This window comes from Physeter macrocephalus, chromosome 9 (genome assembly GCF_002837175.3).
Source record: "Physeter macrocephalus isolate SW-GA chromosome 9, ASM283717v5, whole genome shotgun sequence".
Lineage (NCBI taxonomy): Eukaryota > Metazoa > Chordata > Mammalia > Artiodactyla > Physeteridae > Physeter > Physeter macrocephalus.
In genome coordinates this window covers 45,317,102-45,335,465 of record NC_041222.1, presented here as the reverse complement: position 1 = coordinate 45,335,465, position 18,364 = coordinate 45,317,102, and the positions used below count along the sequence as shown (strand labels likewise).

General features: G+C 40.1%; 1 protein-coding gene across 1 annotated transcript in view; it reads right to left on the bottom strand.

The window, feature by feature from the left end:
- The window catches only part of SMARCA2 (SWI/SNF related BAF chromatin remodeling complex subunit ATPase 2), a 153,206-nt gene that overhangs the window by 4,376 nt on the left and 130,466 nt on the right, over nucleotides 1-18,364 (bottom strand). The window contains exons 27-29 of the mRNA XM_028493907.2: nucleotides 11,655-11,760; nucleotides 11,063-11,164; nucleotides 8,047-8,179 (exon numbers count right to left, since the gene is read on the bottom strand). Coding sequence (XP_028349708.2) covers nucleotides 8,047-8,179; nucleotides 11,063-11,164; nucleotides 11,655-11,760 — 341 coding nt within the window. The remainder of the gene's footprint in view (nucleotides 1-8,046; nucleotides 8,180-11,062; nucleotides 11,165-11,654; nucleotides 11,761-18,364) is intronic.

The window sequence follows — 18,364 nt, the reverse complement described above, 5'->3', positions numbered from 1 at the left end:
AGCTGTAAGGTGGGGACTTGGAGAAAAGACCGGGGATGGAAAAGTCTACCTGTTAATGGAAATGCAAGAAGGTGTGAAAACCTTCAAAACTTTGAAAAGTAATTTGGAAAGAAAAAGTGAAATATCTTTATCTACACAGGTGTGGCTCCTCCTGACACAGGAGTACAGGAAATCCATGGAAGGTGTGAAAGGGCAGAAGACTGTCGGTAAAGGTAAGAAAATACATCCTCAAGAACATAATCTAAATACTCACTGGAGTGTGGGACACTCAAAAGCTATCAGGCTTTGTGAGTCAGTGGCTATGTCCCTCCAAAAAACCCACCTGAAAGGCTGCCATGAGCAACTAGGCTAATAAACTGGACCATCAGATGGGCCCTTTAAATAGCATCCTAAGGCTTTATGACACCACTACACAGACCTATGACAAGTTCCAGTTAACCAGGGTGGTAGGCAGAATAGTGATGGCACCCAGAGACGTCCGTGTCCTAATCCCCAGAACTTGTGAATATGGTACTTTGCATGGCAAAAGGGATTCCACTGACCTTGAGACGGGGAGATTATCCTAGATTAACCAGGTAGGCTAGGCCCAATCTCATCACACGAGTCCTTCAAAGTGGAAGAAGATGAGGTTCTGATTTAAGAAGGTGACACAAGAAGACACTGAACTTGCCTCTTCCCATGGGCACACCGAATCTAAGGTATGTATGGAACAACCTCCTCTGAAAAAGACCTAAAAACGAGCTGAGTGACACCTACACGTTGGACAAATGTGGAAAAACCCACACTGAAGCAAGTAAGAAAGGCAGAGAGGCTGATACATAATCTCATGATAAAGGCCATCCTTGGTGCAGTGACCCACAACTGGAAAGGAACTGAAAACCTGAAGCTTCTCCAGGAGGAGTGAAGGTTTGAACCCCACATCAGGCACCCCAACTTTTAAGACTTGCACCTGAGGGAGGCCCCCCAAACATCTAGCTTTGAAAACCAACAGGGCTTGTGTCCACAAGACCCACAGGGCTACAGCCAGTTCAGAAATGGCTCATAGAAGTCCCATGCTGACACTCACCTGCCCTAGGACCCAGATCAAAGTCAGCTGATTGAGAGGCACGCAGACTTTACATAAAAGAGGCTTATGTGCCTATCTTAAAGCATCGGCCTAGGGACGGGCATCTAATTTAACCCATATCTAAGGGCTGACCGTCATCCCTTCCAGAGAACTTGGCAGAGGGGGGATGCTATCTTTGCACTCTCCCTCTGCTATGCTCCAGAGCACGAGTGTCTCTTGGAGGGGAGCTTTTACACACGCCGGTGCCCTGGTTTTCGCGAGTGCTGCCCGGGGGATACCTTCAGATTGCCTGGTTCTCGTGGTCAGTGGGACTTAGGCCTGTGGTCCTAAGGGCTGTGGACTGTATATTTGCATACCTTAAAAAGCTGCTGCCTGAGGATCTGGCTTCCAATCAGCCTGAATCTAGGTGTGGAGATCCTCCCTTCTAAGACACTAACAGGTCTTGGCACACCCTCAACTATTGGGAGCCACTAAATGTAGGCTGCTTGGACAATCACACAGGTGTGAGAGACAAGGAAGAGTTAGGGTGTAGGTTGAATGATTGATAAAGTTTTTGTCTCCTACATGAGGCCACTCCTTCAAGACTGGGAGAGATGGCTGTTTTATCAAATGAGAGAGTCAAGGAACATGAAGAGAGGAATATGTGCCAAATGAAAGAACAAGATAAAAACCTCAGAAAAAAAGTCTTTAATGAAACAAAGATGAATGGCTTAGCTGATTGACAGAATTAAAAATAATGGTCATAAAGATGCTCACTGAACTTGGGAGAAGAATGCATGAAAACAGTGAGAACTTCAAAGAGAAAACACAGTTAACCCTTGCACAACATGGGGGTTAGTTAGTTAGCCAACCCTCTGTGCAGTCAGAAATCTGTGTATCACTTTAGAGTTGGCCCTCCGTATCTGGGGTTCTGCATCCACAGATTCAACCAACTGCAGATTGTATAGTACTGCTGTATGTGTTTATTGAAAAACAATCTGCCCCCAAGTGGACCCCTGCAGTTCAAACCTGTGTTGTTCAGTGGCCAACTTTATAAGCAAGTACCAAATAGAAGTCACAGAGCTGACGAATATGATAACTGAACTGAAAAGTACACTAGAGGGGTTCAACAACAGACAAGATGAAGCAGAAGAAACATCAGTAAACTCAAAGACAGGGCAGTGAAACTCATCCAATCAGAGCAGCAAAAAGAAAAGAATGAAACGGAGTGACGATAACTTAAGGAACTTATGGGACAACATAAAGTGGACCAATATTCACACTGTAGGGCTCCCAGAAAGAGAAGAGAGAGAAAGGGGCATAAGACTTATCTGAAGAAATAATGGCTGAAAACTTCCCTCATCTGCAGAAGGAAATACATCCAGATCCAGGAAACCCAGAGAGTCCCAAATAAGAGGGACCCAAAGAGACCCACACTTAGACATACTACAATTAAAATGTCAAAACTTAAACACAAGAAGAGAACTGTAAAAGCAGCAAAAGAAAAACAAACAACTTGTCACATACAAGGGCAACACCCCAGAACACTATGGGTAGATTTTTAAGCAGAGACTTTGCAGTCCAAAAGTGAGTAAGTGGCACAAAACAGTCAAAATACTGAAAGAAGAAAACTTCCAACCAAGAATATTCTACCTGGCAAACGTATCATTCAGAATTGAAGGAGAGATAAAGAGTTTTCCAGATAACTAAAAGCTAAAGGAGTTCATCAAGAACTCCCGAATTTACCAGAAATGTTAAAGGGACTTATTTCAGTTAAAAAGAAAGGGTACTGATTAGCAACACGAAAACACATAAAAGTATAAACCTCACTGGTAAAGTAAAATATATAGTATATTTAGTGGATTAATCACTTCTAGAGCCAGACATAAGTAATAGTTATTTTTACTACTTTTATCTTTAACTATAATAATTAGTTAGAGGATACACAAGTATATTCACAAGATAAAAAAATGTAAAATGTGTCATCAAAAACATAAAACAGAGGGAAGGAGGACAAACAAACATAGAGCTTTAGAATACATTCAAACTTAAGTTGTTATCAACTTAAAATAGACTCTTCTAAATATAAGTTATAACATGTAAGCCTCATGGTAACCACAAAGCAAAAACCTATAGCAGATACACAAAAGATAAAAAGAAGGGAATCTAAGTAAACTACTAAAGAAGGTCATCAAATGACAAAGGAAGATAACAAAAGAAGAAAAACAGAACTACAAAATAGCCAGAAAACAATGAACAAAATGGCAATAAGTACATAGCTATCAATTATTACTTTGTAAATGGACTGAATTCTCCCGTCAAAAGACAAAGTGGCTGAATGGTTAAAAGACAAGACCTATCTATATGCTGCCTACAAGAGACTCATTTCAGCTTTAAAGACACACACACTGCAAGTGAGCAGATGGAAAAAGGCAGTCCATGCAAATGGAAACCAAAAGAAAGCTGGGGCAGCTATACTTGCATCAGACAAAAGAGACTTTAAAGACTGTAATAAGAGACAAAGAAGGGCATTACATAATAGAAAAGGGTCAATACAAGAGGAGGGCATAACATTTATTAACAGACATAGAGGGAGAAATAGACAGCAATACAATCATATTAGGGGACTTTAATGCCTTTCTTTCATTATTGGACAGATCATCTAGATAGAAAATCAATATGAAAACACTGGCCTTAAATGACACACTAGACCAGAGGAACTTCACAGTTCTATATGGAACGTTCCATTCAAAAGCAACAGAATACACATTCTTCTCAAGTGCACATGAAACATTCTCCAGGATAGATCATATGTGATGCCTCAAAACCAGTCTTAATAAATTTAAGCAGATTGAAATATCAATAAGCCTTCTCAAACATAATGACATGAAACTAATCAATTACAGGAGGAAAACTGGAAAATTCACACTTATGTGGAGATTAAACAACGTGCTACTGAACCACCCATGGCTCAACAAGGAAACCAAAAGAGTAAATTAAAAGATACCTTCAAACAAATGAAAATGGAAATCAAACATGCCAAAATTTACAGGATGCAGAAAAGTAACCCTAGAAGGGAAGTTCAGTGATAAATGCCTACATCGAGAAACAAAAATCTCAAATAAAACACCCTAACTTTATACTTCAAGGAACTACAAAAAGAAGAACAAATGAAGTCCAAACTTAGTAGATGGAAGGAAACAGCAAAAAGATCAAACTGGAAACAAACAAGCAACGACAACAAAAAAATAGAGAGTAAAAAGACAATAGAAAAGATCAATGAAACTAAGGGTCGGTTCTTTGAAAAGATTTTTAAAAATGGACAAATCTTTAGCTACACTCACCAAGAAGAAAAGAGAGAGGACTCAAATAAAATCACTAATGATAGAGGGGATGTTACAACTGTTATCAGAGAAATGCAAAGGATCACAAGAGACTACTGTGAACGATTATGTGCCAACAAATCGTACAACCTAGAAAAAAAACAGATAAATTTGTAGAACCAGACAACCTACCAGGACTGCATCACAAAGAAAATAGAAAAAGACCAATTACTAGTAAGGAAATTGAGTCCACAGTCAAAAACCTCCCAGCAAACAAAAGTCCAAGACCAGATGGCATCACTGGTGAATTCTGCCAAACGTTTAAAGAAGAATTAGAATGAATACCTATCCTTTTCGAATTTTTGCCAAAAAAAAACAGAAGAGGAGGGGACACTTCCAAACTCATCTTACGAGGCTAGCATTATGCTGATACCAAAACCAGACAAGAAGGCTGCAAGAAAAGAAAATTATAGGCCAATATCCCTGATGAATGTAGATGCAAAAATCCCCAACAAAATATTAGCAAACTGAATTCAACAATACATTAAAAGAATCATATACCATAATTAAGTGGGATTTATTCCAGGGATGCAAGTTGGTTCAACATCAATGTATCAATCAATATGATACAACACATTAACAGAATGAAGGCTAAAACTTATAATGATCATCTCAGTAAAATGGTACATATGAACTTATTTACAAAACAGAAATAGAGTCACAGATGTAGAAAACAAACTTATGGTTACCAGCGGGGAAAGGGGGTGGAGGGATAAACTGGGAGACTGGGATTGACATATACATGCCATATGATCCAGCAATCCCACTCCTGGGCACATATCTGGAGAACACCATAATTATTTGAAAATACACATGCACCCTGATGTTCACTGCAGCACTATTTACAGTAGCCAGGACATGGAAGCAACCTAAATGTCCATCCACGGAGGAATGGATAAAGAAGATGGGGTACATATACACAATGGAATATTACTCAGCCATAAAAAGAATAGAATAATGCCATTTGCAGTGACATGGATGGACCTAGAGATTATCATACTAAGTGAAGTAAGTCAGACAGAGAAAGACATATATCATGATATCGCTTATATGTGGAATCTAAAAAAGTGATACAAATGAACTTATTTACAAAACAGAAACAGACCTACAGACTTAGAAGACAAACTTACAGATACCGAAGAAGAAAAGTGACAGGGCCAGGGCAGTGGGTGGGAAATTAGGAGTTTGGGATTAACACATACACACTACTGTATATAAAATAGATAATCAACAAGGACCTACTGTACAGCACAGGAAGCTCTACTCAGTATTCTGTAGTAACCTATATGGGAAAAGAATCTGTAAAAGAATGGATACGCGTATAACTGAATCACTTCACTTTACGCGTGAAACAAACACAACATTGTAAATCGACTATACTCCAATACAAAATAAACATTTTTAAAAATTAAAAAAAGGACATTTGTGACAACATGGATGGACCATGCGGGCTTTTATGCTAAGTGAAATAAGTCAGTGAAAGACAGATACTGTATGATCTCATTTATATGTGAAATTAAAAAAACAACAACAACAACTGAACTCACAGATACAGAGAACAGATAGGGTGGCTGCCAGAGGTGGGGTGGGAAATGGGTGCAGGGAATCCAAAGGTATAATATCCAGTTATAAAATAAATAAGTTGTGGGGTTTAAGGTACAGCATGGTGAGTATAATTAGTAACACTGTAATGCATATTTGAAAGTTTCCAAGAGAGTAGAACTTCAAAGTTCCCGTCACAGGAAAACATTTTTTTCTGACTATGTGTGGTGATGGATGTTAACTAGATTTAGGTGTGATCACTTCACAATATAGACATATATCACATCATTATGCTGTTGCTGTATATCTGAACCTAGTATATTATTATATGTCAATTATACCTCAACAACAGCAAACGAAAGTGGATGAAGAGGAGGCCGAAGAGAGGGTCAATGAGATGCAACATGAGAAAGAGACACAAGGAAATGGATTCTCCCCTGGAGCCCCGACAAAGGAAGGCGGGCTGGTGAAACCCTGGTTTTGGCCCAGAGAGACCCACAGCAAACCCGTGACCCACCGGGCTGTGAGATAATAAATGTAAGTTGTATTGAGGCACTAAGTTTGTGGTAATTTGTTACAGCGGCCAAATAGAAAGTTAACATACCAAGTCTCAGGAGAGATTAGAGCAAACGTATCTCAACCGATAGCTGGGATAAGAAGGTAGCTATTTGAAAACAGATTAGAAATCTCTCTCTAAAACAAGGAAACGTTTCGCTAAAATACGCTTTTGTAGACTTAAACATCAAATGCTAGGATATTAAAACTAGGGAGTAACCGTATGAAACTGAAAAAGGTTAAATTAATACTTAAAAGGCAGAATCACTAAAAAGAATAATACTGAGAACAGATGAGGGTATGGAGAAACAGACACGTACGTACACCGCTGACAAAGCTATCATCAACTCCATTCTGTGCAGCAATATGTATGCGTCAGATGTTTTTACAGTGTGTGCAGTGGTTTATGGGTTAGAATTTTCAGGACAGCATTATTTGGATTGAGATTACTATGTTTTGGTACCCTCATTAATGGATGTTAATATATGTATTGCTGTATAAAAACACTCACTGCTATGGGAAAATATTTGTAATAGAAAAACCATGCTACAAAACAGTGTGCTATACTTTTATAAACAAAATATTTATGTATATAAAAAGACTAGAAGGCAACTGGAGTTAAATGTATATTGGGTGATGGAATTATACAAATTTTCCTTTCTTAAAAATATTTTCCAAGCTGTCTGTACTAAGTATGTAATTTAGAAACAAATCTAATAAAAAATGTTAAAGCATATCTAAACTCTTTTACATAGAAGACTACAAACTACTAGGATTTATTACTTTGTGAGGAGGTATGGGGTGAAAACTTAATTAGGTAAGAAGAAATTTTAGACTTTTCAAGGCAGCCGTAACCTTTGAAATATGATACTTGCCTTGGGCGCAATCAAGATAAATACTATTCAGTGCAATGTTTTCAAAACTCAAAACTCATGCCAAACAGAGCCATAAAGAATAAAATATCAAGATAAAGACAGGAACAGTATCTGATCCACGACGGACAAAATGGACCACAGTTTGACAATTATCTTCTAAAGCAGCGATTCTCAAAGTGTGGTCCCAGATCCAGTCACATCAGCATCCCCTGATGTGAACCTGTTAGAAAGGCTGACTCTCAGACCCTTCCGCAGGCTACTGAATCAGAAACTCAGGGGCGGAGGCCAGCAATCACCCAGGTTAGAGAACCACTGTGCTAGGTTAACAGATAGGTGGTATCAACAGCCATGCTGGCAGAAAATGTGTATTACACTGATTGATTTCCGTGTAAGGCAACATCCCGTGTCTGCTGTGAGCCTGGCCATGTGCTAAGCTCTTCTCATGACTGGGGCCACATTTAGTACTTCAGTTTCACAGAGGAGGAGACTGAGCTCAAGCAGGGTTAAGTATATACCACCTGGGGTTGCCCAGCTAGGACACGGAAGACCACAAGACCTGGAGTCCAACGTCTGCTCTGTTGGCACCTATGGAAACAGCGATGCAGGTGGCCAGGGCCAAACCAGTGGAGAAACCACACGGACTCACCCTCTGACTCTGACTCGTCTTCCTCTTCCTCTTCCTCCTCTTCGTTGCTCTCGTCCTCACTCTCTTCTTCTTTGGCAATTTTCTGCCGAGCACTCTTGAACACTGACTGTAAGACGATGGAGTCTTCGTAGATCTAAAGGGTCAAAGTGGCACCTGTTAAAAACCTCAAGCTGAGGGCCCGAGACTCACAATCGCAGCATGCTCTTTTCTTCCCTGTGCCACACAGCAGCATTATTTTAAGTGAATTTTAGTAGAAACATCAACGTTATTGTCTATGCCTGCAGGAAAACACCAAACTCAAATCTACAGACATAGTCTCACAGGAAAAGTCCATATGCAGTTGAAATAATTTCAGAGTGTGTGTGTGTGCGCGCGCACATGCTTGGGAGGGAGGGGAGGGCTTCAATACGATGCCCTCTCATTTTTGACAGCAAGACCGGTATTTAAAAAAACTGTATTTCTTATTTAAGTTGTTCCATCAAACACTGTGGTAAAGCAACCTTTTTTAAAAAATGCAATTCTCCTAACAAAATGGAGGCTATTATTTGTTACTGAGTTTATCAGTACCAGCCAATACTTATGGCCATCAGTGCTTTCTCGCTAGCGTATGCACCTATCTGAGCATAGCCCTGTGTAGTTGCTGAGAGAGAGAGAAAGTTCAAAAATGGTCCGTTTTCTCAAAAAACTAAAAATACAAGTACCATATGATCCAGCAATGCCAATTCTAGATATATACCCAAAGGAACTGAAAGCAGGGTCTTGAAGAGATACATGCACACCCATGTTTACAGCAGCACTATTCACAGTAGCCAAGAGGTAGAAGCACACCCAATGTCCATCGATAGAGGGATGAAGAAACAAAATGAGGTCTATCCATACCGTGGAGTATTATTCAGCCTCAAAAAGGAAAGAAATCCTGTCGCAGCCTACACAACATGGATGAATTTTGAGGACATGATGCTAGGTGAAATGATAAGCCATTCACAAAAAGACAAACACTGAGTGATTTGCTTATATGAGCTATCTAGAGGAGTCAAATTCGTAGAAATAGAACGTAGAATGGTGTCTGGCAGAATGATTACAGAGTTTTAGTTTTACAAGATGAAAGTGTTCTGGAGATCTGTTGCAGAATAATGAAAATATACTTCACACTACTGAGCTGTACACTTAAAAATGGTGAAGATGACACAATGGGATGGGGCCACTGGGGCAGAATTTGCCAGGGACACTAGAGTTGAGCTGGATCTTAAGGGTCAGGAGGATCCCATCAGGGACCATGAGAAAGGAGAGGGTCTTTTTAGAAAAGGAGAGCAAGGAGAAAGGTGGGGAGGCAAGAGTAAAAAAGATGCAGCCGGGATGGTGCCATTGCCAATTTGCTGGTTATGACGTGGGACGATGTTACTATCGTGTGACGATGTCAAGTCTCTCTCTGTATTCATATTCTTGTGTATCTGGGGAAGCCCGTGTTTATGGACCATGAACCGTTACTGGACCATGAACTGTTTAGGTTGAGGAACAGCAGGAAATGAGGCCAAAGAGTTAGTGTATGACTTTAGAAAGCAAACTACAGCGATTAAATTCATTCTAGAGGGCTTCCCTGGTGGCGCAGTGGTTGCGCGTCCACCTGCCGATGCAGGGGAACCGGGTTCGCGCCCCGGTCTGGGAGGATCCCACATGCCGCGGAGCGGCTGGGCCCGTGGGCCATGGCCGCTGGGCCTGCGCGTCCGGAGCCTGTGCTCCGCAACGGGAGAGGCCACAACAGAAGGAGGCCCGCATGCCACACACACACACACACACACACACACACACACACACACACACACACAAAAATTCATTCTAGAATTTAACAGTACATGGGGAAGCTCGAAGCTTGGTGGGCAGTAGATGGACAGGATAAAAAGGTGGTTACAGAAAGATAGGCCAGCATCCAGGAGGGCCTCGGAGGGAAGCCAGTCAAGAGGCCATTTGTCACCCCAGTTCAGGGGTGAGGCAGTGGGTGTCGGCAGACAGGGAGGCTGTGGGACGGGGTGTATATCACAGCGTTGCCACAGTCCTATGAAGAACCCCCCAATCTATCCACAAACTATAAGTGGTCATTCATAAAAGACTTCCTTGTTGACGCTTATATTTACTCTCTGCGTCCTAGTTTTCACCTTAAATTTCTTTGAAAAATGCTTGCTTTCATGACCTATTGTTTTGGTCAAAATAATACTTCTATTAACTCCCATTAACTGGAAAGGTATGGTCTGTTCAAGGCACATTCTGAGGAGTCCCACATTCTCCAATTTAGTGACTGAAATTGACATGAAGAAAAAAAAAAGTCCGATCCGGAAAGAGGCTCGTCTCTGCATTGGCTGGCAGACACACGACCTCTCTTCTTGTTCTTTCTGCCTCATGGGTATGACAGCATAGATAGAAAAAGGGGAGTCCCTACAAAAGGTGAGTGGCATTGAGGTGTAATTAAAGTGAAAGTGTCCTCTGCCAACTTAGTTATTTTAATAGTGTCACTTACTTACAGACTCTTAGACTTGCTAACTACAGAGAAGAGGAGTAAAGAGAATTGCAATTGACCTGATAAAAAGCATTTTTGTAACAATTAGAGGCGATGGTTATTTTTTCTATATATTTTTTGTTTTAAAACAAAACAGCAGTTTCGGCTCCTGATGCAAAGTTTACAGTCAGAAAACCCAAGGTAAATATAACCAAATACACCATCTCTGTAAATGCAAAAACTGTACCTCTAGCTTTTAAGCATTACATTAAGTTATTAACTTAAATTCCTCCTCTGATTAAAAGCCAAGCCTTTAGGGGAAGCACAAGTAGGAACTAGCATAGCTACGGTACAAAGGAGCTGGCATTAATATGAAAATGCCAAAGCCTCAATTGACTTACATAGGGTAGCACGGAAATATAGGCTTTTATTTTTCCTTTTCTTCTGCCAGGATAGTAGCGACGGTAGCAAATGAAAAATTTTACTTAAAAGAACAAAGCATGTTTAAGGTTAAACGTGTCTCACCTGGGATCCCTCCAAGTTGAACGTCTGAGCATTGTGACACAGAAGCATGACGTCTTTCTCCAGGTCACCCAGGCTTCGGTACTTATGATTACGAATTCTTTCCTGATGCAAATTTTGGATAAAACAGAGGAAAGTGGGGGAGGGTGGTGGTGGAAATGTAACAATCACTTCTTGGTTAAACAAAGCCCGATTTTCCATTTGTCTTCCCGGTAGACAGTCCTGCCAGGGAGGTGGGACTACACAACTCCAGGGGGTGTCATAAACAGAGACCACCCTCCCACGCGTATTCCTTCTTATAAGGGGGAGTAAGGAGCATATGATGGGAACCAGGAAGAAAAGTGGGATCGAGGAAGGAGTCTGAAACTTTTTAAATAAAACGCAATACAATCGATATGAGCTCTCAGTATATTGATTTCATAACATACATTTAAAGGCACAAGAACATCCCGGCCTTTTAAGTGCCAAGCCCTGGATGGGTGTCAGTGGCAGTCAGATAGGTTACCACTGTCAAGTCCTAACTCTAATCATTTCAATGAATTTACACTTCTACTTTATTTACTTAAAAAATAAAGTTCGTAAACAAAAGATCTACCTTTATTTTTTTGAAATCCACCGGTTTCCTAATTAATTCATAGTATTCTGGTAATTCTTTTCTTGAAGGTAACTGAATGAAGACTTCACTGAGCTGTCGCCCTGAACTGTAGCGGGGCAGGGGAGAAACGAACAAAAACATAACAGATCATGCACTACAGAGAAAAACTTGTATTTTATTTCAGAAAAATGTCAAAAAAAGCAAATGACATCCCATGCATATAAACATGGGGCTCTTCAAATCAAAGAAAATCCTAAACTATATGGGAGATTAATGCCCCCAGTGCTAACTTCAAAATGACATTAGAATACCAGTAGATCTCCACTTCTGTCATACATATGGGAAGGCCACTGTGGATTTCTCTTTCAGAGTGAACCTCTCTTCAGTTTGATACAAATATTTGAAGTGTCCCATTCCACCAAAAATTCCGTTTCTAAATGAGTAGTAACTGAATTGGTAAAAAAAAAAAAAAAAATACTGACTATTTCCATATCCCTTTGTTTTCAAATCCACTTTATATTCAGAAAATAATATGTTAGAATATACTCTGGAAACTCAAATGAAAAGCTTTCGTATGTACCAGGGACTGTCTATCTTTTCAGTCTTACTCCTCTTAGGGCATTTTTCCACAGTCTGAACTACAGAAACCTTTATGATTATTTGCCAATGGAACCCCTTCATCTTGCCTAACTTCATTTTGTGTGTATGGAGTCATTTGTGCTGAAAAGAACAAACATATTTAGCAAGTGTGGCTGCCTCATGTTCCTGGGATCAGTGCTATACCCTCCCCGCAAATTCACGGCAGCTTTATTTGAAAGCACATTTAATAGCAACGAACGCTTAGCATTTTGTAACTTTGAGAAACAGATTATAAAGCAATGTAAGCATTTAACATCACTTAATGTTAGAAGCAGACATGGTCAAAGGAACCAGATATTCATAATTTAGGTTCAGGACCCTAATACCTGACTCAGCCTATCCAGATCAATAACAGCTCGGGAGATACAGTACAGTCATTTTTCACAAAAATCTCGCTTCCCTTATGATGCCATCTCTACTTCCTTTGTGAAGGCAGAAATATTAAAAACAAAACAAAACAACCCCCATAAATCGCTGCCATGTAAATTTTGGAAGGTGATTCTAGGAGTGTGTGAGAATGCTAGAAGCAGCGGCAGAGGATGACTGACAATATGCTGTTTTAATCTATAGTCCCAGTCATATAATTAAAAAATAATCATAATGACACTTATCATAAAAAAGGCATGCGCAGTAACTCAAATGGTTGCCTAGCAACCAGCGGGGAAAATGCTGAAGTGCAAAGGGGCCTGCATAAATTAACCAGAAACCCTGTCAAAGGGATGGGCGAGTTTTTCTGTGATGCTGGGTCAGTGTTTTGTTTTATTTTATGTTTTAATGCATATATGGGCCTCACGAATACTAAAACCAGGGGCCAACACAAGAGGCATAAGAAGACTGCAGTTTAATAGGAAACTGAATTTTAAGATTATCATGGCAAGAACCAAGGTGTTCTCTTACCCTCCGCCACCCCTACCCCCCCACCCCTTCCAGGTTGAGAAATGCATTTGTACTGCCATAAATTATACCACACAGTATATGACAAAAACTGTTTCATTTGCTATCACCTTCAACATAGGGCCACAATCTCTGGTCTGTTTTTCTGTCTCCCATTCTGAGACTTAAATACACAAACATTTCACCAGTCTGTAAATGAATCTCTAAAAGGCCATAAGAGGAATTTATAGATATTCATTTTTCTATTTGTATCAGTGACTTCTTTATAATTAGCATTCTTTGTACCCTAGCAACAGAGAGTCAGACCTCTTTGTGATTCTGGATTTAACACCTGACCCTCAATGACATCTTCAGTGTCATTTTCTGCATTGCCAACAGATGGTGTCATTTTTCTATTGACGGATTACAAGTACATCTTTGCTTTGTACACCTGTGATAGACGTACTCTTACTTTCATCCGTGCTACTGGTGAAATAAGAAATAAGCAGTTTGCACTGAGAATGTGATAGAGCTCTTTCCAACAGGGGCAAAATGGCTGAAACAATCTTGGTCTGATGTCCTGTTCTTAGGACGCAGAAATTCTAGACCCTATAAGGAGACAAGTCCAGAGTTATCTGTGCTCACAAAGGAGAGAGCTGAATGTTCTGAGACTCAGGGCCAATACTGTAAAATGACATAAATTTATTCGGTTTTAAAAATAAAGGCTCTGTGGCTTAATATTCCCATCTCACTTCCTTTATTCCCTCTGCTAAGAACCAAGGGCCTGAGCTGAAGGAGGACTTGGATGCCATGTAAGGAAGTCTTCTCATGGTTCCATTGCAACCATCGCCATTCAAACACCTCGGGCTGGATTTCGAAGCCCTCCCTCAGCTCTTTCTCTCTAAACCCTGACTGTGGTGCTGACTTGACTCTTCTGGTCAGAATAGCCTCTCTCCTGTGTACCCCCAAGTACCACGGCCAATCCCCCCTTTATCACAAATTCCAAGTCTCCAGGCTTGACCCACCTCTCACTCCACGGTTAGAACGTTCTCTATCCTTTTCTCCCTTCATATATTCCATTATCCATTCAGGATCAAGAACCCTTCCTCCAAAAAAAAAAAAAATGGAAGAAGTTTTCCTCAATATTAAACCAATTTTCCTCAATATTAAAGAACTCCTGGTACCTTGCTACTCAGAACTTAATTCTATGCATGCTGTTTTTTTTTGCTCTCCTCCACAGAGTGTGGGGACACTTTACAGGCAGTCAAAACCCCTGCCCCATCTCTATCAGAGGGGATAGTTCTGATGGCGACCCTGGGCAGGAAAAGTCAGGTGGTCCTGGAGGACACCCAGCTTTTATATAACCTACAGAATGCACTGAGGTAGCAGGACCACTTGCTAATGTTGCTACGGTAACTTATTTTTTCCCTAAATTAAAGGTTTAAAAAAAAAAGGTAAATAAGAAAAAGGAAGTGAAGCAGCCTGACAGAGTTTTGAATTCTTGGCATTTCTTTCTCAAACTTAAGCTGCACAAATGCTTTTTCATTATACCTTTTCAAATACTTGTTTTTCACTGCCAGGAAGTTTTTTTTTTTTTTTTTAAGTACAGAACAATGGACTAATTGTACAATGGTTTGCAAAAGGTGTTCAGTTTCTGTTGAAATACTTATCCTTACCCCCAAGGTATTTTCCATTATGTCATTTTACACATTTAAGGCCTAAGTATAAATTGTTATCTCAAAGTGTGCTGTTTGCCATGACAAAAGTGATACCTGTCCCCCTCCTCCAAAATGGTCTGATTTCAGACCTATTTCATACAATGATCTATCACAATGAGAAACGTGACCCTGATAAGACATAGGGTGTTGGGGGCGAGGAGAATAACCTAAAATACAAATATACAGGAACCCACTGCACTTAATAGAGTTTACAGGTGCTGGTGGGCAAACACATTTCCTCTCCACAGAGACAAAAGGGCAAAGGGACACCTGGCTATGCTGTCATGGTGTATGCGATGGAAAAGCCCTACATGCCTCTATGTTAATGGTTGTTTGCAAACCCTGCATGTAGAGCTTACACACACACACACACACACACACGCACACACACACACACACACACACACGAGATCTGCTTTGCTATGCTTCATCTGGGAACCAATTTTTCTCCCATTACCGCCACAAACCAAATGGCAAGAATTTCACATCTATACTACTGTGACTTTAAAATGACTACAGACATTATAAATATCACATAAATATCAGCTCTACCTTACAGTTTAGGTAAAGCTGGAAGAGTGCATAAGACTGTAATACTAGCTTAGAAACCTATTCCTTTAAAATGCTGGCCAGTATGTCTTTCATAATATTGGTTGAGTCCTTTTTTTTTTTGGCTGCTTTATGATTTGTCTTTTTACCTGCCAAAGCTGATCTGTTGACAAGAACTCTTAATGGATACTCTTGGAAAAGTGATCTTAACTAAAGCTGACATAGGTTTTGTTTCTGTTAATGAACATAAAAATGTGGTTATCTTGCCTCCTTATGGAAATGACGTCATGATTTAGAACACCCATTTGTAGTTGGAAACGTTTTACAGAAAATTATTACAGTCTTAAAGGAATCAAACATAGGAAATCATTTTGGGAAAAAAACCCATAAAAATTGGGTCAGCATTGGAGGGCAGTAGGTGAATACGTGTCTTTTTTTCAGGGTCAGATTCCTATAGGGTTTAATAAATACCATTTCAAAATGCACTTAGACCTGAGTAGCACCCTGCATATCCAGAAAGCCCCCAGAAACCTGAGCCAGTCACAGAATAGGTGTCAGAGTACCCGCACTCTGCATTCTCTACTGAGGTCTCTCATCTGAGTCTTACTAAGTATTGACTGACAATACTGATAACTCCTAACAAGCTTGGAAATCTGACTTCCCAACTTCTTGAAGCATATAGGATTTAATAGCAAAACAGAATGGGATGTGGCTTGACTTGCTTTTGATATGGGATGGATAGCTGTAAAAATCACCCCAAGGGTTGTGTTAAGGACTAGGTATCTTATGTGCCTGAGTTATCAACCAAAATGAGGTTACATCAGGTTTATGCAAGGTAAATGCCCCCATGTTAGGAGGCTTAAAGGGCTTGCTCAGCTCAATAAGAAAAGCAGCAAGGCTTTAACAACAGTCTTCAATGTAATCACACTCTGATGTATGGTTTTGCTGTTGGTAATCTACTCTAGGCTGGAATATGGATAAAGATATATATATATTTTATCTGTACATGTAAAGATGTTCATCACAGCATTATTTAAAATAATTTAAGGCAGCCAAAATGTTAAACAATTGGGGAAGAAAACAAGTAATGGAAGGCTAGAATCTAAAATCATGTATTTTTAAAGTATGTGCCCTAAAAAACAGAAAAAATGCTCATTATGACATTCAACGGGAAAAAAAAAACCAAAACACCCCACAGGATATCAAATTGTAAATGCAATGCACATTCAACTAGGTTTTTAAAAGGGAATGAACTAAGGACCAGAAGGAGAAATGCCAGAGCATAAATAAACATTAATAATAAGGTACCCTTGTTCAACAAAATGAAGATTTACAGTCTAATGTAATTTGGAACCATACTGTCATCCATGAATAAAGTAGGCCTCAAACACTTTTATGGGTTACCTTCTTTGAAAACATGCTATAAGTCAAAAATCTAATTTGATTTTTCCCAGAAAAATGTCATCCGAGGGGCATATGACCAACCTTTATTTATATCACCATAAATAGCACAGTTCATCAACTGGCACCTTTTAACTCTCCCATATAAAGCCAAATAAATAGAATAATAGAACAATAATTCCACAAATTTTTTATTTACTATATTACAACCAACAGAATCTACTGTATGAAGTTCCTATTTATTCCTTCAGAATTCTCTCATTGAACTTATGACTGCAAATCAGAGGTGATCACCTGGGCGTGAGATTCAGAGAGTATTGTTTATTTACTTGTTTACTTAGACAAGCATTTTGAGGAGACGACTGAGAAGACTTATCAGCTATCACTTGACTTTTTAGAAATATTAACTTGGGACGCCTAGATTCTTCTCTTTTTCTCACTCGACACTTCATCATAGCAGGCAGAGGTACAGAATCCTAACTGTCCACCTGTCTCAATGTGATAGACACATTGGTCACGCTGTTTCATCAGCTTTTGTCACCTCATCTTGGAGACCCGGAAGTGACTCAGAGGATGCCTTCCTTTCAAAAGGTAAGGACACACCTTCCCTTCCACTGAATGTTCTGTCCTTTGGTCTTTCCCCGGGTCTCCAACATCGTAATGTTAAAAAAAAGGCTTCAGAGCTTTTGGCTGAATTGTGACCAAACTCAAAATCACAAAGCTTCTGCAGGCAAACAAAATCAAATGCCTCTCCACCTGAGCTGCAAATCCCAAATGTCACTTTGTCAAAGGGGTGTGTGTGTCGTAGCAGGCACCCTGAGTGCTGCTTTTTCCTATAATGGCCGTTTTAGGAGATTCTTAAGGAAGACATATGAGGTGTGATTCTAAAGGAACAAGGCAGATATTTTTCCCATGAATACAAAAGAACATTTATGCCCAAATAACCGCCCTCTTTCAGAGCAATCCATTTCTAAATCAAAAGACAGAGAGTGGTTATGAAGACAGTTCATCAGCTCTGTAAGAAAATCAGTTCTGCTGTTTCCAGCTGGGACTGCTTCCCCTCCCTCAGAGAGAGGTCACTTATGCTGGTTGTCCTGAAGCTTTGAGAGGCAGAGACCCTGGGCTCCTGGGCCAGGCTGATGCTGGAAGCCTCGGGGAGGCTTTCTGTGCCTCAGAAAGCAGATGGACCACGTTTATTTGTGGGCTACCCACCTGCTGTACGTGGGTAAAATTGGCTGAGCATCATTAATAAGTGTCAAGTCACTAGGAGTCAAAGCAGCTTATTCCAGTACACATCTGAAAGTATCAATACTTTTAAGAAGGACAAAATAAAGTTCTAGAATCCTCATTTCCCTGAGCTGATTCTCTCTGGACTAAGTGCAACTTCTGAGCTCTAAGTCAGCATTTCCCAATATGTGCTCCATGAAGCATGAGCTTAATGGATTATTAATAGTGTTCCCTGAAAAGGGGGCTTCACTGGTCAAATGAGTTTGGGGAATGCTGGGTTAGACAAAGTTCAGCAGGCTACTT